Raw genomic sequence first — 14,749 nt, forward strand, 5'->3', positions numbered from 1 at the left:
AAACAAAGGCCAGTTCCCACTCTTCACACCACAGCCTCACTGTCTTGAAAACAAAGGCCAGTTCAGTTAAGAAGTTTCAAAAGCTGCTCCCCACAAGATCTCAAGCTAAAAGGGAAGTGTCATGTCCACGTGGCCCAAGGGGTTCATTGCACTGCCCTAGGGCCCAGTGCATCATGAGGGCCACAGAACTAGTTCCTCCCAGGACAAACACTTTTCCCTCTTTACCTAGAAGAGCTGCTGCCTGGCCTCTGCCTCTCAAGAGACCCAAGCCAGCCACACCACTCTTCAAAAACCTCCTCCCTTCTCTGACATCCCAAAGCACACCTAGTTTACCTGGTGACTTAAGTACTAGCTTTTAAGGATCCAGGGGAGCCCGTATGTGAAAGAACTAGCTTTGCCAGCAGCTAGTTGTACAGCCACACAGAAGTCACACCACAGTGCCAAGCCTCCATTGCTTCCCCAGCAGAATCATGATCTTGGACATTTCTAACACTCATGAACCTAGCTAGCATTCTCTCAAAACAAGCTGCCAGTGAAACTGCCACGCACGAAACAGGGGCTGCAAAGAAGACATCAGATGCCACGAGCAGTGGAGAAGAGCGAGGCAGAGGCCAGAGCTGGATTATCCAGAGAATCCTGAGTAAATTCCCAGCTCAGGTTTCCAAGGCTTCAGTTCCACTCAGTCTGTGATGACAACTGGAAAAAGATCTGGTTCCTGTCCTTTCTTATTCCAGTGTAGGAAAGGAAAATTGCTTCTATCCTCAGAGGCATTTTCCTAAAGAACGTGTCACCACCAACGTGGAAAGATACTCTCACCCAGTGGGTTCTTTAACAATGGCCCGGAAGCAATGTCTGGAACACAGACTTCCCTCAGCCAAGTGCACGGGCAGCCTGAAGCGCAGTATGGATTTTACTGCTGACTACACAGAAGCCAGACAGACTGTGGAAAATAACCCAAAGGCTAAATTTTGGTGATGCCCCCATGGTCTCATAAGCCGAGGCGTTGCAAGAATGAAGGAGACTTTGGCTCAATGGTCTAGTCCTTGTCCAAATGAGAGTTCTAATACCTCCTTCTATTACAGCCTGTTCTCAAAGTATTCACCCTTTCTATCTACACACGGTGAGATACAGGGTGATCGTTTTCCACTTGCACAAAGAGAAGCTACCAGGAATTTTTAATGGCATTTCCACCGCAAATGAAGATGAAACTAGAAGCAGAATCCAGCTGGAATAGCTGCATGCACGTAAGCATTGCCTGCGCACATACGCACACAAACAAACATGTTCACAACCTTATAGAACTTACCTCACAAAAATGAAATGAGTTAGAAAACCCACTGAACTCAGTACTGGAAATTTCCATTAAATGTGTGTTTGGTTGTTTGTTTGTTTGTTTTAATTGCTGCTGGAGCCAACTGGCAGGCATCAGTAAAAGAAGGGGAATTCTCCTGACTGGGGAAAGTCCTGAGAATTGGTCTGCCAGCCATTCACTCTCATCCTAGAGAACCACAAGATGGGAGGACCAAACTTAGCATCTGGTCAGTTCATCCCAGCTGGCCTGATCTGCATCCAGCAAAGTTTGTTCAGCACACGAAGTCCGAACTTTGTCATTCCCGGAGGCTTGCCCCCAAGACAGCCATGCTAAGTGCTCAGAGAAACAAGACAGGAAAGACCCCACTATGACCAGGGAAGAGGAGGAAAGATTCCTGTATTTGGGGTACTTGTTTTTCTCCTAAGAGCTCTGGTCAGTGAATTTTCAGGTTCCTATCCTGAGACCCATAAGCAGGTACTTCTTCTCAGATGATGAAAGCCAGAGCCACAGTCTATAAACGGTATAGTTCAAACTGTCTGAAATCAGCAAATGTCCTTTGCATCTGAGCCCATGGGACACAGACAGGGTCTTAAAAGCCTCATTGTTGCTGTAGGAAGATGGGACGTCCTGACCAAGTGTCTTAGAAAAGCCAGGTACTCCTGCTGCTGAGAACGGCCACAATCTCACTGAAGGACAGAACTAGGCAGGAAAGTAAGGGTCTGGTGCTGGGTGGGGTAGATAGAAGGACAATAGCCCTGTGCAGCCTTCCTCCAACTCCAGGTGCTCAGGATTTATCCTAAGACTGACAGAGAAATCCTCCCTTCCAACCCCAGAGCTAAGCTGGAGCTTTTATCTCGTTAACTTTGTTTATGGTGATCCTGTAAGAGGTTCTGAAGTCCTCCAAGCCCCTCTCTAATTAAATTCATTACAACAGATTGGGGCTTTCTTTCTGGATCTCAGAAAAAAATTAACAACACAATTAGCATCATAATGATGAGAGAGAGGGGTTGCCAGGGAGGGAGGGGTAGGGTTAGGGGGAAGGGGGGAGGACAGGAGCAGGTGAAGGAAGAGAGCTGATGAGGCAGCTGCTTCTCCTAGGAGGGAGTTGCAGGAGTCAGGGGGGTGACCCCGCAGTGCCCCGAGCACTCCAGTCCTTTTCTTTTGAGAGAGTCAAGACAGCAAGAAATTAATCAATGACATAAATCCCAGAGACCAGGATTCACAGTAACCTTCCAATTTGACAGAGAAAGAAACACAGCTAAGTTCTGTCAGTAATGGGAACCAAAGGCCCAAATAATGTCCCCTCCCTGCCAGTCTGTGTATGTCAGAAAGCCATGGGGCGGGGTGAGAGCAGGCAAGGCGAGGCAGAGAACATGAAGTTGCCAAGTGTTTGCTTCTCCCTCTGATGGATCTCCTGTGTGACTTCAAAGGCAGAGCAGTCTCTATTGTACCATGTCACCTCCCCTAAATCCCCTGATGTCCCTTCAGCCTGAATGGAATGACAGATCCCACCTCCCTGAGAAACATGGCAGTCTAAGTTGTGAGCAGCAAGGTTCTGTGCACAGTGTTGCCCACAGAGTGTTTTGTTTTTTGTTTTTTGGGTTTTTTTTGTGCCCCCCATTCTATGTCTTTCAGGAAGCAAGAGGTACCCAACGTGTGCTCTGAGCCACTCTGGTGCCCCTCTCATTTCTTGATTGTTCTATCAGAGCTTGGAAGCTCAGTCTCATGTAAAAGAGAGGCACAGGCTTTAGTTTCAAACACGGAGGTCTAAATCCTAGCTCTGCAAACTCACCCATTCTATGATCTTCAACCAGCAACCACCTCTGGGGAGTCTGGTTATCTGTAATACTGAATCCCCAAAATACCTGTTTTTTCACATTTTTATGAGGATCAAGTGAGAGGGTATAGATAAAGCACACAGTAGGGCACCTAATACACAGTAAGCATTCAACAACCAAGACTCCTCCACTGTGCCGCCTCTGTTTCTTGGCAGGCCTCGAGAGAGTGGCTCCAGAGTTCTCAAACTGGCTGGACGATCTGACAGATGCCCTGGATCAGCAACACTGTGAAAGTGCCTACTTAAGCTCTTAAGGCAGCCACTGGCTTCCAGGCTCCTCTGATGTCCCAGAAACCAAGCCATAAGCATTCAACCTGTACCCTGTGGCAAGACCTGGGCCTTCTCTGGTCGGTGAGTCAGGGAGATCTCTGGTCACTGCTCAAAGGTTTGCCATCAAACTCCTCTAGGCAAAGCAGGCCAACTGTCTAGCCAAAGAGTTTTGCTATCATTGTAGGCTCTCTGTCTATTGTCAACCTGCAGGCATGTGCCCTAGGATAGCAAGAACTCTTCGACCTTTGGGACAGTGTTTCTTATGTGACATTTTGGGATAATTTCACTTCCTTCCAGTGCATCGCGCAGCATCTTGCACAGGTCCTGACACAGCTCGGGACACTGAGTGTGTGGGAACAAGAAAGACTACCCACAAAGATGAAAGAAAGTTCATCTCTGCTCTGGCTCTCTAACTGATGGAGGCTGGAGATAAACCTGATCAACTGCCTAACTTTTAAGGAGTTAGTTACCCTGTTCGTCTTCTCCATATATGATGACTCCTGCCTGATTTTAGCCTCCTTATACCCCTAAGACCCTCCCCATGTATGAGAGCTCACTGTTTCTATGCCTTACTTCTGAGCATGACTGTGTGTGATACTCACTTGTCCGATAGACTGGGAACTCCCTGAGCACACCCAGGAGACTGAGCCTCTCCTCTGAGTCGCTCTGACATTCCAAGCCCTTACGGACCACACATTGCCCCTAGAATACATGTTCATAGGAGTTGGGACTAGGAAAGCTAAGTAGCCCCCTGCCTTGTCCCAGAGTTCCCTATCGATCCTTCTTCATCAAACTGCAGGGTTCAGCTGCACACAGAACAACCAAGCTCTGGCTGCTTATGCTAGGGAGCTGACAGCAACCTTGAATCTCACCTCCGCCCCCAGCCTTTCTCAGGCAGTCAGCGTCAAGATCAGCTCTGAGCTACCCCTTCCAGATGGCTGTGGGCAAGAGGGACTGGTACCAGTGGCATTTGGGACCCTGCGGTTTAGCATCTTGGTCTGCCCAGCTTCATTCACTCAGGCCTCTCTGTATGATTTGTCTCCCTCTTCCATGACATCAGAGCTCTGAAAAGACCTGGCTCCATTCTTGACTTCCCCCTCTGATCTCAGTGGCAGTATATTGCAGGGCTTAATGAACATCTGAGGCAGGAGTAAAGATGAACCCAGTCTTAAACTTGAAGTTTCTCTCCTTCACCTTCCATGGCCTCCTTCCAACCAAACACAGTAAGACCAGGACCAATCTGCCCCTTCCTTCCTGACTCCCTACGAATTCGCTTCTAAAGACAGAGGGAGATGCTCACAGGCACAACTTTTGGGTGGCTTCAGAGATCTCCGTACCTCTGGCACCCAAACCAGCCTGGGAGAGAATCACCGTGCCAGAAGTGAGGAGCAAGCTGAGGCAGAGGATTGGAGAAATCCTGTCCTAGACTCACTGCAAAAACAGGACCCTCCTGAGATCTGCCCCACCTCAAACCCAAAACTCAGATATCAGCCACCCCCTCCACGTGCGGAAAAAAGGACCAGCCACTGTAAGCAGAGCCTGCTTCAGTCCCCAGGGAACCGTTCCTGCATGCAGTTCCACCTGAGCCAGCCAGGGAAGCACAACTGGCAGGTCCTGCCCCTGCTCTCCGGGGAGCTGGCTCTGCTGTTGGCGTGCCTGGATTTAACTCTCTGTATGTAGCTTTTGTGATGCCAAACAAGGGGGCAAGGGCTGAGGTTCGTTGCACAAAACTGGGAAATGTGTAGGCTGTTATCAGAAGCCCCATTTAACCTGAGCCCCAATCAAGCACTTCAACGTCAGAGCCTTGATCCAATCAGCTCCCGACAACAGCTGCAGGTGATGCTTCTCTGATACCAGGAAAAGCTGGCAGACCGGAGGCCCTGATGCCAGGAGGAGCTTCCCGCCCTGCCCCCATAGGCGATGGGGAGGGGACCGAGACGGGTTGACAAAGCCCGATGTAGCCAGTCTCCCAACACCATGTTCCCTGGACAGACACGATCTGAAGGCCATACAGAATTACCACATCCCACGTTTCAGTCAGCCGTGTCCAGCCCCTCCGTATTCCAAAACAAGAGCCTCTGGGGAAACGGCGGGGGGGCCAGACTGCAGTTTGTACCTAACCTCCTCCGTTAGGCCTAGGATTTTAGAGGAGTCTCTGAGACAGGGGATTGGGAAGCCAGCCCGTTTTACAAAGGCATATACAATTTCTTGGGTTTCGTCTCTTTTCTTAGTAATATCATTCTCTCTCTCTCTCTCTCTCTCTCTCTCTCTCTCTCTCTCTCTCTCTCTCTCACACACACACACACACACACACACACACACACACTTCAGTCTAATCCAAAGACTAAGGGTAGACAACTGTCTCTCTCCGAAGACCCAGCTTAGTCAAGACAAAAGGTAAAAGGTACTGGATGGAAGGGAAGGTGATCCCTCCTCTCTCATTTGCCTCCTGCATGCAGTTGCACTGATCCAGCATCCTTGGCCACAGGGAGGACTGAGCTCCGCCTCCTTTCCTCTAGCTGCCCCCACAGCCTCATCTGGTAGGGCCCTAGTCCCCGGGGTCTTCCTTGCTCCACACCTTTCCCCTGAGCAGCTTCTACGTAGGCTTAAGTTCTATGGGATCTGAACCTGCTGGTCTCCGGCCCTATTCAACCCACACATCTCCTGTTCACCCAGGTCTCAAAGACTGTGGCCTGCCTCAAAGACTGTGGCCTGCCCTAGCCTTATTGGAGGTTGGATCTGGGCCCAACAGGGCTCACCTCAGTTCCAAGGTTAGAGGAGGCACACTAGGGCCCTCCCATCAGAAAAAGAGACAGGCAAGAAGAGGAATATTGTCACCCTCTCCTCTGGAGCTAGAGGGGGCATCTTTTTGTCCAGAACCACACACACACACACACACTCATACACAAAACGCACATACATGCTTGTACACAACACACACACACAGGCACAGGCACACAAGCATGCACAACTCAGCCAGTAAGCCAAGGGAGGAATAAGAAGCAGACCCTGGCTCAGGGAGTGAGGTGGGCTGTTGTGGGACTAGAGTCCCCGTGATTCAGCATTCTGGCCACTCCCAGCCCTGTCGTGGGCCACACTCAATGACCACTCCTGATGCCAGAGTGCTGGCTTGAAAGCTGAGGAAGAGTCTTTGCTAAGACCCCCCCCCCCCCAACTCTCAGGCCCTCCAGCAAGGTTCCTCTGCCAAGCCTTTTCAGCCCAGGACTCGGGGCAAGTCTCGGGAACGGGAGGGTCATTCCCTTGGACCTGCCCCTTCCCCCAGCCTCATGCCCTTCCCGGTCCAGTCTAGGAAACAAACCTGAACTGTTCCAAGAGAGGCGAGGACCACACAGAGGCCTACAAACCCGAGTATCTCTCTCCGAAAGATAGGAACAGGCTCAAACATGCAGCAGAGGGCTTTAGTGGGGTTGAATCCACAACAGTGAACACCTGGCCCGCAGAGCCCTAGGCCTCTGTGGCGGAGTAGGGTGATGCATGGGTGGGTAGACTGAGTCTGAGCCCAGTCAGCACCGGATCTACATCACCAGGAAGGGCAGGCGGAGAAGGTGATGGGTAATAGGCCGACTAGGAACCAAGGAGAGAATGGGGAACTGTTCCAGAGGGAGTGTGTGGGGTGAGGAAACAAGGAAGCCACCAAGAAGGGGTTGGGACGGGGTGTGAAGATAGGATGGAGGATAAACTGGAAGGGAGCTAACGGAGACCAGCACTATGCAAGGCCGCCAGGTCAAGAGAGAGAAAAGGGTGAGGGAGGGCAAGCAGAGGGGCCACGGGTGAGGCAGGAAAACATAGGTGAAATGGAGAACTTTAAAGTGAAATGTGCAGAGAGAAAACACAGGGGCTGGCAGGTCTCTGATGGTGAGGTTGAGACAGAGAGGAAAGAGAGAGAGAGCGAGGGAGAGGGTTGGAATATGGGTTGTTGCCAGCGGTGTCTGAAAGGGTATCGGGGCGAAGAGGGTTGAGAGCTGGAGAGGGAGACACCGCCAGAATCCGGTGGGTGCCGGGCAGGTGGCAGTGTAGAGAGAAAAAGGCACAGGGATGTGGATGGAGGGGGATGGGACAGGTCGGGGGATGCAGATGGACTGGGGAGAGCGGAATCGAAGGGGGTGCCTCTGGTTGGGCTTCCGCGACAGGGTTCTGCTACCCTACCGGGTGCCGGCGCTCACCTTACCTCCAGGAGCTCCGGCTCCAGCCCTGGGCGCAGTCCCAGATGTCCGCTCCCGGCGCCGCCACTTCCCTCGCGTCCCCTGCAGCACCTCTCGCTGCCAGCCGCCGCATTAGGGCAGAGACTAGCCCGTGCGCGCCCCCGGGCGGCCAGCGCGTCCCCGGCGGCCTGCGTGCGCGCCCCCGAACCCCTCCCTGCGTACGAGGAGCCGGGACCAGGATCCAGCAGCACGGATGGATGCTCAGGTGCCCCAGTCCGCTCAACGCCCTAAGGATCAAGTTGCAGAACCAGAGGTTGGAAACCCTGTTTTCTCCCTTGATCTTGGATGCTCCTTCAGGAGAGTGGCACTCAGTGTCGTAGGACCTGGAGCCAGAACTGTTGCGGTCTGTCCTGCCAATAACCCCTTTATGAGTTCTTAGAGGCAGGAATTTGTCCACAGCTTTGGAGAGCCTAGCTCCGCAATACTTATGGTCGACCCTCCAAAAAGTTCCACTGAATTGTCCATCCGAAGCTGACAAGGGAAAAAACTTAAGGGGATTGCAGGAGGGTCTTGCTTTAAAACTGTAAGAATTGTTCTGCCCGGGGCGACTCGGGGCACTGCCCCAGACTGGAGTTAGAATGGAAAAACCTTGAACTTGGAGACCACACATCCAAATATTAGCCCTGCCTCAGTGACTGGGCAGGTATGAGCGTGCAAAGTGGGCTGCGTCTTCGCTGAGATCCCTCCCCCTTGGTAGACCTCAGCTACTGTGCACAGGTAGAGACCTATGCCCAGCTACCACCTTGAAGGAGCCCTCAGAAGCTTCTAATTCAGCTCCCTGCCCAAAACTACAGCTCCCTAGGCAGCGCCATTCTGAGACTCCTTCCGTGATCACACCCAGGTATCACCTCCACTTAGACTTGAATCCACCTGCCAGTCTCAGCAGCTCCCACCCCAACCCCTCCGAGCCCCCCCCCCGCGGCCTGTGGGCACAGGAAAAGAAAAGATACAGATCACCCTCCTGCCCTCACCCCCAGCCTGTGCTCAGTAAAGGCTCATCCACCCACTGACAAAATAGCCTCTCTTCAACTAGGGGCTTCCAACCCAACAGCTGCAGATGGGAGGCAGGGAGGGACGTCAAATTTGAAAGCCTTGAAGCAAGATTGCCCCTAGGTGTCAGAATCCCGGGCAATTTTATTTTTCAAGGTTCCTGCGTGTATACAAAAGCATCAAGTCACTCAAAACCAACACTTCAGCATCACCCTGGTATTAGTCCTGAGAATGAGATTTCAGAACCAGATGACACTAAGGAGCCAGTCAACCCAAACCAGAGGGACAGGGGAATTAAGGTCTGAAAACTCAGAAGGGGAAACTGTGGGTGTCGTTCCTGGCCCCCTGGTAGGTCCCAGACACATGACAGACTCTTAGAAGACTTGGGGGAAGGTCTGTGTGCAGGGCAGGGCTCCCTGACCACCACCCCTCTTTACTAAAAGCAAAGTGTTTACATGGACCAGTGTTGGCTGATCCATGGAATAAAGAATTCTCCTGTCCTAAGAGGCCAGTTCCCCGCATCTTACTGTGGGGATCCCTACAGCAGCAAGAGGCAGCTATCTTCTGGTGATACACAGTGACTATGGTGTCTACTCTAGAGGCACCTGCTGAGCTCCAAATGTCATCATCACTGGATCGGACCTGAAAAAAAATGAATAATGGCTTACTTTTTATTGTTTTTGTAAAGATTTTTTTAAATTTTATTTTATGTGTATGGGTGTTTTGCCTGCATGTGCTGCATACCAGGTGAATGCAGTACCCAAGGAAACAAAAACAGTGCTTCTCTCTTGTCTACAAGCAACCCTCTTCCACAGGCTTCCAAGGAGGAAGGGACACAGGCAGATTTGTCCACTATTGATGGAGAATTAACTTGGGACAGCCTTTGCGAGAGCAATTTGGCAGGATTACTGAGACTCTAAATGTCCCTTGCCATCAGTCCCATTAAGAATGTGGTCAGGGAGATGGCTCAGAAGTTAAGAGTACTTCCTGCTCTTGCTGAAGACCAGAGTTCAGTTCCCAGCACCTCTGTTGGGTCTTACAATCACCTATAACTTCAACCCCAAGGCATCTGCCACCTCTGACATTTGTGGGCACTTGTGAGTGCATACATACATACACTCACATACACACAAACACACACATAAATACACATACACACGCAAATATACACACAAACACACATATATACTCATACACATACACACACACTCAAACACACACATACGTACACATACACAAACACACACACACAAACACACACACATACACACACACACATATATATACTCATATAAACATACTCATACCACACACACTCTAACACACAAATGCACTTACAAACACACACATACACATACACACATACACATACACATACTCATACCGCACACACATACATACGCTCACACACATACATACACATAATTTAAAAATAATACAAGTAAATGTTTAGAAAGAGAAGCCATGCTGCAGAAACATGGGCACCAGCTACAGAGGTGTGTAAATGCTGAGGCACTGAGTGTGGCCACAGGAAGGTGTCGAACACTGATCACACATGCAGAGGGAGGGGAGCCCACATGCTGATCTTGTCGAAAGAACACCCAGTTACACCAGGCAGAGTGTTTTCTCTCGCTAGTGGAAAATCAAAGCAAACTGGGACAAGGGCAGGGACAAGAGGAGGTGATGGTGGCCTGGTCCAGATTAGGAGACTAGGTCAGGGTTATAAGGGACCTGGAGGGACCCAACCTTTGCTGAAGCCTTTCATATACCAAGTCTTTTATCACTTAGGGTGTGAGGATTGATCGGAAGGCCCTTGCCTCATTTGCTCTTGGTTTCTGAGTACTGCCCTCTAGGCCACCAGAGCGCCCTCCCTGCCTTATAGGCCACAAGCATCTCCTGGGCTCCTTGGTGCATACCGACTGGTGGGTACTGGCAACTGAAACCTGGTGGGTAGGAGTCCAGCTCTGCCTTCAGAGGGCCAGCAGCATCACCATACACCCTGCCCTGGCAACAAAACAAAGTGAGAGAGTCTCACAAGAACTCCGACATCACGGCTGCTGAGGCCCCACATGGTGTCCTGGCACAAGTCAGGAGGAAAGAATCACAGCTCAGCTCGTATGTGGAACTCAGGGAAGATGGGTGAAAAGACAAGCCTGGGCTCTAAGGTTTCTCCCAGTTAGTCAGGAAACCACAGACCTCACGCCTGGGACAGCAGCATGCCAGCAGGGCCTAACTGGCCCTCAGCATCCCTCTCACTGAGATATTACAGAGGTGCTTCGACACCTCTGCCCTCATCCTAGGGAGGTCAGAGGTCAGAGGTCAGAGGCACTGTTTCTGCCTGCTTTCCTATTTTCTGTTTGGACAATAAAAACAAAAGAAAACCAAACCAAAACAAAACAAAACAAAATATGCTTTGGGATATCCAGCCTACCACTGCTAAGGGCAACCATGTTGCAAAGCTCATGAGTCACTTGCCAAGCATATGCCTCAGCCTTCCAGAGGCAGAGCCCTCTCCAAGCATGTGGAGTAGGTGAAATACCATTCCTGTTAGGGCCTGGCAGTGAAGGGAGGTGGTGAAGTGGGAGGAATAGGAAAGAAAGGGAAGGGGAATGGAGGACAGGGAGGAGAGAGGACGAGAAGGCAGTGAACATGAGAGGGAGACACAGAACAGCCTTCCTTGCCCTGACTCTGGCCTGTGCCCCTGATCCCAGGGCAACACACTGTGAGGAACTGCCCTGCACCTCTGAGAGGCCCTAGCTGCACTGTGAGAGACAACTGTTACAACTGTCCTGCGTAAGGCCGTGGAATGTGAGGGAGTTTCTCTGCACAAAGGTGTGCGCACCTCTACCGGCAGCAGCCTCCAGTGAAGCGGCCAGCGAGAGAAGCCTGGCCATGCCCTCTCTAAGTTCATAAAGCATGGCTTTCTGAAGGCTTCGGAGCATAGATATCTTGGCAGGTTGTATCTGGACAGAGGCTGAAGCAAGGTCTCTCCTTTGCTGAGAATCCCACCATCAGCCCATATTGAAGGAGTTTTTTCCTCTGCCAGGGATGTGGCTCACCTGTAAAACTCACACAGTGGCTAGGACGGCTAAAGGAGGAAGATGGTGTGTTTGAGGTCAGCCTGGGTTCCAGAGCAGGGCTCTGGCTCAAAGGACAGAGAGAGGCTCTCCTGCTGAAGCTGTCTGGCATTTGGCCACTCCAGTGGACTTCACACTGCCAACCGCAGAGATAGCTATTGCGTCAAAAGCAAGTGGTTAGAGAGCAGCAGAGCTTCTGGAGTCTCCTGCCCACTTCATCTTTATGGCGTTGTCCTATTTTAAGACACAGCCCAAGCATCTCTTAGCGAAAGTCTCTTACCCCGCCAGCCCCACCCTCTTCTGTGATGTAGCACCTTCTTCCTGCCATTTAGCATGCTGGGTGTCTGGATTATGAGTTTCCAGGAGGCGTGGGGGAGACTGTGTCCCTGTCTATATCCACAGGGCTGAGCTCAGCACACCAGCCACCGTGGAAACTCCATTGGCATTGATGGGTCATGAATGGAGCCGTGAATGAGATCAAAGCTGCTACCATGGTGGTGACCACAGCTTAAATTGACACTAACTAAAAAAAAAAAAAAACAAAAACAAAAACAAAAAAACCAAATCCTCAGTTCTACAACCACAACTGCTATATTGTAAATGCATAAAAGCCATATGTGACTATTGGTTATTCTTTTTGTTTTGTTTTTTTGTTTTTCGAGACAGGGTTTTTCTGTGTAGCCCTGGCTGTCCTGGAACTCACTCTGTACACCAGGCTGGTCTCGAACTCAGAAATCCGCCTGCCTCTGCCTCCCAAGTGCTGGGATCAAAGGCGTGCGCCACCACAGCCCAGCCTGGTTATTCTATTGGACAACCCAGGCTTGAGAACACCATCAAAGCACTGGACTACTTTATGACAAGCATCCCTTGGAGTTTACAATGCCCAATGTACACAGCTGTTCACAGAGGATCTGGTGACGAATCTTGTGCCTGGTGACAGGATAGTTCTTGGTCAGAGACTGTATCACCTGTAGTCTTAGATAGATAACCAATACCACATCATTTAAGTATGCCCCCCAATGAGTGAATTATAAATGAAGGAAAGTGTTTTTAAAGGTATGTGGGTGTGTGTGCATGGGTGTGTGTGCATGGGTGTGTGTGCATGGGTGTGTGTGCATGGGTGTGTGTGCATGGGTGTGTGTGCATGGGTGTGTGTGCATGGGTGTGTGTGCATGGGTGTGTGTGCATGGGTGTGTGTGCATGGGTGTGTGTGCATGGGTGTGTGTGCATGGGTGTGTGTGCATGGGTGTGAGGGGGAGGGTTGTGCATGCACATGAGTGCTGGTGCCCTCAGAATTCAGAAGACAGTGTGTTAGATGCCCTGGAGCTGGAGGTAGAGGCAGCTATGAACCACTGAAGTAGGTGCTGGGAACTGAACTTGGGTCCCATGCAAGAGCAGTACGTGCTCTTAACCTCTGCGCTATCTCTCCAGTTGATGATCCAGGTATCATGAACCAGATAAAGAAACAAGCCAGAGGAAGGAGATAGAAGGAGATTTCACTCTTCTCACCACCCTGACCATTTCTCTCGCCTGTGAGATGCTCGTTGCTTTGCTGGGATTACTTCCTCATTGTAGACAGAAATGACCTGCTCGGGACAGAAACGCAGGCAAATGACGTGACTGCATTCACAGGGCAGCTGGGACATGTTGGACACGGCAGCTGATGAGATTCCAGAAAGTGAACTTTAGGAGGCCCTTGCCTATGGCTTTCCAGGGACCCCAGAAATGTGGAGCAGTGGCCACACCACAGGTGTCAGGCCAACACCACCGGGATGAAGACCTTGTCAGACGAAACCTTGGTCTGGGGGGGGGGCACTTCCTCTTCCGTAGCTGTGATCCCCCTCAATGGTCAATGTCTCTCCTGCCCTGTACCAGGCACCACATGCTGGGGTTGGGAGAAGAAGAGAACCCTTTCTTTCCCTTTATGGTGCTATCCTGCAGGCCAGCCAGCTCTAGTCTCTATAGCGCTCTGCTATTACTCTGTCCACGCCCCCACCATTCCTGCTGGTTACCGGGGATTAGAGGAGCACATCCTGGAGTAAGAGACAGCAGATAAGCCAGCCTGCAAGCCAGGTCGTTTACATTGTAGCAGCACAGAACTCCTGGGGGTGGGAGTGACGGGAGAAGGCACCTGTTTGAAATACTGAATTTCAGGTGTGTAAGCTGAGCATCTGAGCTGGGTGGCCTGAGCAGGTGGGTGGCCTCTCCTTCCCCACGGATCCCCCTCCACCCCCTGGCCCCCAAGAGCAGCTCCATCCTGCAGGTGGGATGGTGTGTGCTTCTAGTATGTGTCTGTTTTCACGCCTGCAAGTTGTTTGCTCAGGCTTCTCTTTAAGGGACCTCCAAGATGTAATTAGCAGCAAAGAATTCTCTATTAAGTAACATGGCTTTGGAAATAAAACACTCTTCGTTGGTCCCAGAAGTCCAGAGCTGGGAAAAGTTTATTGGCCTGCTAAGCAACCCAAGCTTGGGCTGAGGTCTCATCTGTTGCCTTTATTGGAGCTCAGACCAAGCTAAGCTGGGCCCCATCCTTTCAGCCAAGAGAGCATTTTTAATGAGTTGATGAACAGCCACCAGCTAAGCTGGTGAGCCGTTTTTTTTTTTTTTTCATGGACCATTGAATGCCTCTGCTTTGTGATTATCAACTGCTGTGAGCAGGTGGGTGCTCCCTGCAGAAGGGGAGGGTGCTAGGAAGAAACGCAAGGTTGTGTTCTGACAAAGACCAGATTTAAAACTCCAAGAACTTCTCATACCCCCCTCCAGGGCTGTGTGTGTGTGTGTGTGTGTGTGTGTGCATTCCATAGTAAATATTTAATATCTGGTTTTCTGGATGCGAAGAAAGCCTATTTTCTATGCAGTCTTCCCATTTCTGTGGTGGAAACTTTCCCATGGAGGTCTGTAAGAATTGAGTAAACAGGGACACCTCAGAAAAATACCAGGAAGACAGGAATGTCCATTAAACTTAAAGTCAGAGAGAGGCAGGCGGATTTCTGAGTTCGAGGCCAGCCTGGTCTACAGAATGAGTTCCAGGACAGCCAGG

General features: G+C 50.8%; 1 protein-coding gene across 14 annotated transcripts in view; it reads right to left on the reverse strand.

Annotated features, from left to right (window-relative positions):
• Window positions 1-7,760, reverse strand: part of Nfasc (neurofascin) — a 180,239-nt gene extending 172,479 nt beyond the window's left edge. For 9 of the 14 annotated variants that reach the window (XM_031382407.1, XM_031382402.1, XM_031382452.1 and 6 more), the window contains exon 1: window positions 7,609-7,759. In XM_031382407.1, coding sequence (XP_031238267.1) covers window positions 7,609-7,715 — 107 coding nt within the window. In that variant the 5' untranslated portion in view covers window positions 7,716-7,759. Of the gene's footprint in view, window positions 1-7,603 lie in introns of all 14 variants that reach the window. The other 5 variants (XM_031382393.1, XM_031382366.1, XM_031382441.1 and 2 more) reach the window with 3 other exon arrangements.
• Window positions 7,761-14,749: the final 6,989 nt, after the last annotated feature.

This window comes from Mastomys coucha, unplaced genomic scaffold, assembly GCF_008632895.1.
Source record: "Mastomys coucha isolate ucsf_1 unplaced genomic scaffold, UCSF_Mcou_1 pScaffold1, whole genome shotgun sequence".
NCBI classification, from domain to species: Eukaryota; Metazoa; Chordata; class Mammalia; order Rodentia; family Muridae; genus Mastomys; species Mastomys coucha.